This window comes from Protopterus annectens, chromosome 9.part0, assembly GCF_019279795.1.
Source record: "Protopterus annectens isolate FY-2018-M chromosome 9.part0, PAN1.0, whole genome shotgun sequence".
NCBI classification, from domain to species: Eukaryota; Metazoa; Chordata; order Ceratodontiformes; family Protopteridae; genus Protopterus; species Protopterus annectens.
The window spans coordinates 818975632-818984969 of NC_056743.1; the positions used below are offsets into that span (position 1 = coordinate 818975632).

General features: G+C 41.0%; 1 protein-coding gene across 2 annotated transcripts in view; it reads left to right on the plus strand.

Moving 5' to 3' along the window:
* Positions 1-8051, plus strand: part of ASB8 (ankyrin repeat and SOCS box containing 8) — a 207173-nt gene extending 199122 nt beyond the window's left edge. For both annotated transcript variants that reach the window (XM_044083478.1, XM_044083477.1), the window contains exon 5: positions 5785-8051. In XM_044083478.1, the coding sequence (XP_043939413.1) occupies positions 5785-6417 (633 nt within the window). In that variant the 3' untranslated portion in view covers positions 6418-8051. The remainder of the gene's footprint in view (positions 1-5784) is intronic.
* The last annotated feature ends 1287 nt before the right edge of the window (positions 8052-9338 follow it).

Sequence of the window (9338 nt, forward strand, 5' to 3'; positions counted from 1 at the left end):
GCCAAAAAAAAATCCCTTAGCTGACAGGTTCAGCGCAAACTTCCCCCACCAAAAGGGCAAATGTCTATTCCAGCAGAGTGCTGCCCCCCTGACATCTCAGATACTCAGGTAAGAGCTGCCCTCTCCAAAGCAAAAAACACAGCATTAATGGGACCAGACGGTGTCCCGGGCTGCGTCCTACATGAACTCAAAGAAGAGCTAAACCCAAACACAAAACTACTGTTCAGTCTCAGCCTTACTACAGGATATGTACCCAAAGAGTGACGTACAGCAACAGTGGTCCCTCTCCACAAAGGTGGTGCCTCAACGGATCCTGGAAACTATCGCCCCATAAGCCTGACTAGCTTGGTCTGCAAAGCTATGGAAAGGATCATCATGGACCTCATAAATAAAGATATTGGGGACCTACAGACACTGGATCCTACCCAGTTCGGCTTTAAGGGCAGATCCTGCCTCTTAAACCTGGTTGATTTCTTTGAAACACTCACCAAGGCCATTGACGAGGGGATGGTGGTCCACACAGCCTACCTGGACCTCGCAAAAGCATTCGATACAATACCCCACTCGGGCATTATAGATAGGCTCACCAGCTTAAATATAAACCCCTATGTCACTAGATGGGTTACAAACTGGCTCAAGGACAGAACCCACATGGTTAGAATTGCTGGAGCCATGTCAGACTCCACACCAGTTACAAGTGGCATCTCACAAGGCTCAGTCCTGGGACCTCTCTTGTTCGGTATATATTTCTTGGAGGTACAGGCCAACACGGAAGGACTGTAGCTGACCAAGTTCGCAGATGACTGCAAACTGGGTGCCATAATCGACTCTCCAGCCGACACAAGCATCCCCCAAAAGGGCCTCCTAGAAACAGACAGCTGGTGCCAGAGCCATGGCCTCAAGCTAAACGCCCAAAAGTGTATAGTCATCCCCTTTGGCAAAAACAAAGTGCCCACAAATTACCACATATGTGGTAATCCATTAAGTACAGAAGAAGTAATTAGGGACCTGGGGACCCAAGTTGATATCAATCTCTCATTTGACAGCCACGTGGCCAAAGTGGTTAGAAAAACATTTTATATAGCCCACCTAATCATGAAGGGATTCACATCTAGATCAGGGGAGGTCATCTTTACTCATCCCTTATCAGGCCCATAATTGAGTACAATGCCCCTTTTGGGATGTACCTTACCAGACACCTGCAGTAACTGGAAAGACCCCAAAAGTACCTCACCAAGAGGATCAAAGGGCTCAAACAGATGCCATATGCTGCCCGGTTAAAGAAACTCCAGCTCTACTCAGTGGCATACCGCATGCTCAGAGGCGATCTGTGCCTGACCTATAAAGCCATGTCCAACCCGGAATTAATGGACATGCTGCACCTCAGAAAATCCAAATCCCATCGAGCTACGTGCTCGAGAGACTTGAACCTCAGCACTGAAATAAATAGGACATGCTGGAGGGACAGATTCATAACCCAGAGACGCTGGAATAAAATCCCAGTCCAGGTTAGGCAGAGTCCCTCATTGACTCTCTTCAAGAGAAATCTTGATGAGTGGATGGGAGATCGTAGGTTTACCCCGGGTATCACTTCTGTGTCATTGTTAGAGGCACAGTATACTAACCTCGAAAAAGGGCATAGAAAAATTAATTTAAAATGGCTGGCTAGGCTTATAAATGCCCTAGGGCAGATAGCCTAGTATGAACCTATGATCTCGCTTTGTATTTTACAGACATACAAGGAACATGGATTACTGGAACCAGACAGGGTTCATGCTCATTCTACTTGTTCTATGGCTACTTCTGCTGCATTCTGGCCTAGAGTTTCCCTAGATGACATTTGTTCAGCAGCTACCTTTGCTTCCTCTCGCACTTTTATTACTCATTATAAGCTGGATATGGTGTCTAGAGGAAAGGCTTCCTTTGGCTCTGCAGTGCTCCTGAATATCCTTCCTTAAGAGCCTCCCAAGATTTTTGGTAGCTGGGGACTCTGTCTCACAGATTGATGATCAAATGAAGCTACTTCAGATAAAGAAGTTCTGTACTCACCATAACGTTCCATCTGAGTAGTTAGACTTCATTTGTCAGCAACCTTCCCTCCCTCCTTCCCCCTGACCTTGGTGATTTATGTCTGAGTTTTGAGCTCAGTGTCCTGGGTCTGGTGAGCCTAGTATATGTATTCTGGTCAGGTTTTTCTCAGTTAGGTTGTGTGTCATGCAGGCATACTCGATCTGAGGATTGGAAGGAGGCTGCAGTGCACTGTGGGTAAAGGGGAGGAGCTTGGAGCTCGGATCTATAGGTTTTTAAGCTGCCGGCTCGGATCTGTTTCGGATCCAAAACCCACAGGTTGCTGACAAATATAACTACTCAGATGGAATGTTATGGTGAGTACATAAGTTTTTTTTTTTTTTTTTTTTTTTTTACATCTTAATAAAATAGTGCTGTAAACTGTCTATCCATCACCTGCAGTGGATATAAAAAGTGTACACACCCTTGTTAAAATGCCATTTTTTTTGTGATATAAAAGAGACCACAAAAGATAATTTCAAAACTTTTCCCACCTTTAATGTGACCTACACCCTTTACAATTCAATTGAAAAACAAAAAATCTGTTATGGGAAAAAATATAAAAAATAAAAAGTGTACAATAAGTTGGTTGCATAAGTGTGCACACCCATAAACTAATACTTTGTTAAAGCACTTTTTGATTTAATTACAGCATTCAGTCTTATTGGGTACACACCTGCCATCAATTAAAGGGACTCTGATTAACCCCAAATAAAGTTCAGCTGTCCTAGTAGGATTTTCCTGACATTTACTTAGTTGCCTGCTACAGCAAAAGCCATGGTTTGCAGAAAGCTTACAAAGCATCAAAGGGATCTCATTGTTGAAAGGTATCAGTCAGGAGAAGGGTACAAAAAAAATTTCCACAGCATTGGATATACCAGGGAACACAGTGAAGACCATTATCAAAAAGTAGAGAAAATATGGGACAACAGTGACGTTGCAAAAAACTGGACGTCCCGCCAAAATTGATGCAAAGACTAGATGAAAATTGGTCAGGGAGGCTGCCAAAAGACCTACAGCAACACTGAAGGAGCTGCAGGAATTTCTGGCAAGTACTGGTTGTGTACTACATGTGTCAACAATCTCCTGTATTCTCCATATGTCTGGGCTATGGGGTAGGGTTGCAAGACAGAAGCCTTTTCTTACACACAAAAACATCCATGCCCGGCTGAAATTTGCAACATGTGGGGAAAATGTGTTATGGTCTGATGAAACCAAGGTTCAACATTTTGGCCACAATTCCAAAAGGTACGTTTGGCACAAAAACAACACTTCGCATCAACAAAAGAACACCATCCCCATGGTGAAACATGGTGGTGGCAGTATCATGCTTTGGGGTTGCTTTTCTTCAGCTGGAACTGGGGCTTTAGTCAAGGTGGAGGAAATTATGAACAGTTACAAATACCAGTCACTTTTGGCCCAAAACCTTCAGGCATCTGCTAGAAAGCTGAAGAGGAATTTCACCTTTCAGTACACCGATGACCCCAAGCATACATCCATATCAACAAAAGAATGGCTTCACCTGAAGAAAATTAAAGTTTTGGAATGGCCCAGCCAGAACCCAGACCTAAATCCAATGTCTGTGGGGTGACTTGAAGAGGGCTGTACACAAGAGATGCCCTCACAATCTGATAGATTTGCAGCACTTTTGCAAGGAAGAGTGGGTAAATATTGCCAAGTCAAGATGTGCCATGCTGATGGACTCCTACCCAAGATAACTGAATACCGTAATTAAATCAAAAGGTGCTTCAACGAAGTATTAGTTTAAGAATGTGCACACTTATGCAAGCAGCTTATGGTACGTTTCTTATTTTTTATATTTTTAACCTAACAAATTTGTTTGTTTTTCAATTGAATTGTACAGGTTATAAGTCACATTAAAGGTGGAAAAAGTTTTGAAATGATTTATTGTAGTCTTTTTTTTTTTTACATCACAAAATCCTGGCATTTTAACATGGGTGTGTACACTTTAATCCACTGTATACCTGCTTTATCAAGTACACTGTTGTAGTAGGGCATAGCTATTAGGCTGAGGATAAAATTCAGATGGCATGTCATCTCGTCGCAGAGAGCACACCTACCATAATACACGTCTAGATCTAGTTTAGTATTGCCTGTCCATTTGCTGACATCTTTGGAGTTTTGCAGGAAACAAGACAGGAGACCCTTGCATAAAACATTCAAAGATGGGAGAAAATATATAGTACAGACACACAGCTTCCAGCATAAACTGGACTGGAAAAACCAAGCACTGTGAGACAGCGATACTTACCTACACATCATTGTGACAACCTTATGTAAAAACATGAAAGTCAGTGTAGAAATCGTAGCTGTTTACTGTGAATTTCTGACACTACTAAAACAGTTTCTGTTATGATTAGACTGTGTGATATTAAACTGATAAGTTATTGATTTTATCTTAGCCAAATCCTTATAGTAATTTTTAATTTACACTTCAAAACAGGATGTGGAGGTATGCAATGAATATTTTAAATGGAAAAAAGAAAAGTGCTTGAATGTTTAGTACTGAGTAAGATGTAAATGAGTCACTTAAAATACATGTAGATGTTAAATCTTCTGTACAAGATATTTCTACTATATGTCTTAACTGTTTTGCTGGTATAAGTGTATACCTGTCTGTTTCTGAATAGTATGCATTTAAGAGATCAGCAAGCCTGAAGGTACTGAAGTTGCATGATTGGCTCAGGGAGATCTTGAACAATTTCCTCTTATGACCAAGTCTTAGCTTAGCTATAAAGCATAGCCCACTAGTCCAGCTTGTGCACTTATTGAAAGTTGGCTTCCATGTGCAAGAGCAGTAAGGTTTTTTTTTAAAATATCTTTACTTGCCTTTAACCTCAGACTTTGCCTTCTCTGCAGTCCCCAGTTGTCCTTCCAGTGTTCTCTGGCTTTTTTTCACCCCAAGTTTGCCTTTATGGAATGATACTGTGTGCAGAAACTGCCATGCAGTGTCTCATCATTGCCGACTGAGTGGTGCAAGAGTCAGGGGCAGACTGTAATAGATGTATGTCCCCCTCCAAGAGTGTGTATGTGCCTCTTACTGTAGGGCACCTGAACAGTCTTGCATGCCTATATGCTACTGAAGCATCTTACCTCTCCACTACTCCATTTAAACTGCATTCATGCTCAGGGGTTGCCCCTTACCTCAACCTAATTAAACTCCTTCATTATGAATGCCCAACATCAAGTTCCTAAAGAATTTTCTCTTATTGTTTAACATTTTAGTAGCCTGGCCTAGTAATTGGACAGTAGCCGTCAGTGGTACAGTGAAGGCATTATTTTGCAGTAGTGAAACAGCTAGTTCACAAGATTGAAGTACTTAACTATGTTGTTAAAAACTGTAGTAATTTAACTGCCAAATAGTTTTACATTTTAAAATATTGTTCATGGCTTTCAACATTTTATGTCCAGAATCAGAGACAAAGCCCAAAATAATAAGGGACAAAGGCTCCACAGGGACATTTTTCAATTTTGTACTGCTGACTTAAAAAGTTGACAGACTGAATTAACATACATTTTCTGAAGTAAAAGGAGTTGTCTGTAAGTCTGACTGTCTTCATAATAACTCTCAATTTTTCTCCAAGTTGCTGACTTTTACGAAGGGCAGAGCAACAATTTTCATCCCATTTATAGGATGTCTTTGAAAAGTCAAGGATGTTTGAGGTACACTACTGATTTGTAATCTGTCTTTTATAGGTAAATGCCCTTGATGGATACAACAGAACAGCATTGCATTATGCGGCAGAAAAGGATGAAGCCTGTGTTGAGATCCTTTTGGAATATGGAGCCAATCCAAATGCACTTGATGGTAATAAAGACACCCCGCTTCACTGGGCTGCTTTCAAAAACAATTTTGAGTGTGTCCGGACCCTGCTTGAAAATGGTGCAAGTGCCAATGCAGTCGATTACAATAATGACACACCCTTGAGCTGGGCAGCAATGAAAGGAAATCTGGAAAGTGTACGCATTCTGTTAGAGCATGGTGCTGAAGTTCGTGTCACCAATTTGAAGGGCCAGACACCAATTTCCCGGTTGGTTGCTTTGTTAGTGAGAGGACTAGGAACAGAGAAAGAAGAATCATGCTTGGAGTTACTTCACAGAGCTGCAGGCCACTTTGAATTAAGGAAAAATGGTATCATGCCCCGTGAAGTTGCTAGAGATCAACAATTATGTGCAAAGCTAACATTGATGTGCTCGTCTCCTGGAACCTTGAAGTCACTGTCTCGTTATTCAGTGCGTCACAGCCTTGGTGTCCAGTACCTGCCAGATGCTGTTAAGGAACTTCCACTGCCAGAATCTGTTAAAAACTATCTTCTACTTTTAGAGTAGTGTTGAAAACTCACCTGCATGAGCTACATTGTGGTGCAACATATCAGGGTTTTTTTTTTGTTTGCACTCTGTTACATTATCAAGATTTTTGCATTCATGTGTTTTGCATACAGATTGCAGCATTTTTCCTAAAGCTGTGTGAATCACGTTTAAATATGCAGGGACAGATGGAATAACATTCGCAGAGGTATACAAGTTAACTGAAGCACAGTAAGTGGATAGTTGAGGTAAATTAGCTTAGCAAAGCTTCCCACTTGAAGGACGGTTCACCTTCTTAGAAGTTTTAAGAATGTTTTAATTTGGCTAGCTCAGTACTTTAGGAGAATGACACTTCCCTGCAGCTATATTGGTGACTGAAGTTTAGCTATGTTGTATCAGGACGTGTAAGGACAAGTCAGGTATGAAGGTTAAATCACCAAGGATGGCTTTCTTTGTCTAGAGGCAGAGGCTTTGAAGATTAAGTTACATGCCATTCAACAGCAGTAGGACAAGGTATGAGTGGCATTTTTTCACATTTCTTTTATGCCATATTCAGTTCTACTGGGATGGAGGTGGCAGAAAATAGCTGTCCATTTGACACGCCTAAGATGTACTGAATTGAGGGCAGGTGCCCGACCGATTTCTGCATAAGTATTTGTGAGCATACACATCTATACGATAAATCAGTGATAGTGTGTGTTTTTTTATTGTGCTTTCTGCTGAGTCCTTAACCTTTCTTGACACAGGCCTGCAGTCTCACACCAGTTAGTCTGCTTTTACACAATGTATGGTTCCTGTTTCTATTACTTTGCATTTGGCAGAAGGAAACATTTAGCCTATGTAGTCTGCACTTTCATTCCTCCCTTTCCCATCTCTATTGTGCTGTTTCAAATGCCTCCATGGTTTCCCATTCCACCACCCATTCTTTTAGTTCATTTCACAGGTCTGCAGTCTTCTGCATGAAGAAGTACTTTTAAATCTGGGAATAATTAGTCCCTACCGTCTACTGCCTCTGCCCACTCACTTGTTGCTGTCCTTGTTCAGATGGACCGCTTCACATTTTCCCAGCATGTGTGACTTTGTGTTCTTTGTACTATTTCCATCTTGTACTTTTTTTTTGGTCTTTATTGAGACCTTAGCAGGTGTGTTAGTTAGCATTAAAATTTTGCCATAGTTTTTCCTGAGCTGTTTACCTATGTGATACCATCTTGAGTGAGAGAGCTGCTGGAAACTGGGTAGTGGGAACAGTAGGTAGTCATATGTTTAAATAGCTACAATATTTCCTCTTGTACAGAGTTTCAAATCTGTGTGTGCAGCATGCATTTGCCAAAGGACAACTTGGGTTCATTAATTATTTGAAGGGTGTCTCTGTTTTAAACAGTCTGCTGAGTGTAGAGACTACCCCACTCCCTGAGATGGGATAATAGGCCTCTCATTTATCTTCTATGTTTCCTTGTGAGTTTGCTTTCAGATCCAGTTCACCAGCGTAATAATTGGGAAGTGGATATCTACACCAGTAAATCAGTATTTTAATATTTATTCCAGCTTCAGAAAAGCACATTGTAAAGAAATGTGTTTATGGGTGCAATTTTCCTTTCCTGTTTTTCAACACCTTTATTAAATTATCACTTGAGATAGACACTTATAAATTAATAGAAAAGAAAAAAAATATTAACATTTTTTCCATTTATACATATAAAGTAATTTTTTTTTATAACAACTGACTTTTAGTCCAACATATTATTTACAGTGTTTCTTTTTAAGCCACCATGAGGTGTCCATCATACATTTATTCATGTATTTTTCAGCTAATGCATACAGAGCTTATTGCCTTATTTCAGTTATATGTTCAATGTCCTTTGCCAAAAAGGTCTGATTGGTTAAGTGGGGAAGATGAATCCCTGTTCTTGTGAAATGCTGCAGAATAGACCGAAGTTATCTGATAGATGTAGATGACCCTTAAAAATTTCCCCAGCTGCGGAATGCATGATGATCATCTGTATATTGCTACTAAAGTAGCCCACACTATATTTGGTATCCTACCAAGGCTAAGACCAGCTGGCCAACTTCCAGAGCTTTAGAGCACTTCCACACTACATAGCCACTGCTGTGTGCAAAGGAAGATGTCAAAAGTCAGTGGCTAGGGCAATAAATCTTTAAACCTTTTTTTGTCGCCGAAGAGAGCACTCCTGTGGACTTCGGGTGATTGACTGTCAAGTTGCGCTTTTACAATGCTCTACAGATAATATCCCTGTCTGAGATTAAAATACAAAAATTTGTACTGTAAGGCTGGACAAAAAATTCCTTCACATACTTGCCAGCAATAGGTTAAACACTGTGGTGCTCCTTTTATTAGTTCCAATGTCCACAGTAACAATCACTGTCACAAATAAAATGACAGATCTTTTTCTTTTCTTAGAAGGTAATACCCACTCTTCGTGGCTATGCTGTCCATTTGTGAAGCTCCTTTTCTAGCTAGGACATAGACTTGGGTCCCATTAAATCTGTTGACCAGTCCCTGATTTGCAAGAAGAAAAACTTGCCTTGGGAGGCGCTAGCTTTCACTCCAACTTTGTCTCAGCCTCCCATGGGTTACTCCTTTGTGGCCATCAGTTGCTCCTTTGACCACCTATCTTTTGCTTGTGGTCCCTCTGGTGTTTTCCCCAAGGAAGCCACCAAGGACTGCAGAGCAGACATGTCTTCTGCAACTGTTTAGTTACCCTTGTTGGGTAAGGGGATAACAACCCTTGCTGGTGTCAGGGAAGAGGTGGGGGGTGCTCTTCCATTAAGCCAGTCTAAAGAACTTTCTTCTTGGGAAAAGGACCATCCTTTTAGCCCTGAAATAGAGGAATTAAAAAAAAAGACAGTTTCCCCTCCTAAAACCCATGAGGAAGATTGGTTAGGTTTTGCAAAGGGTTTATTTAGAGCCTTTCAGTCTTTTA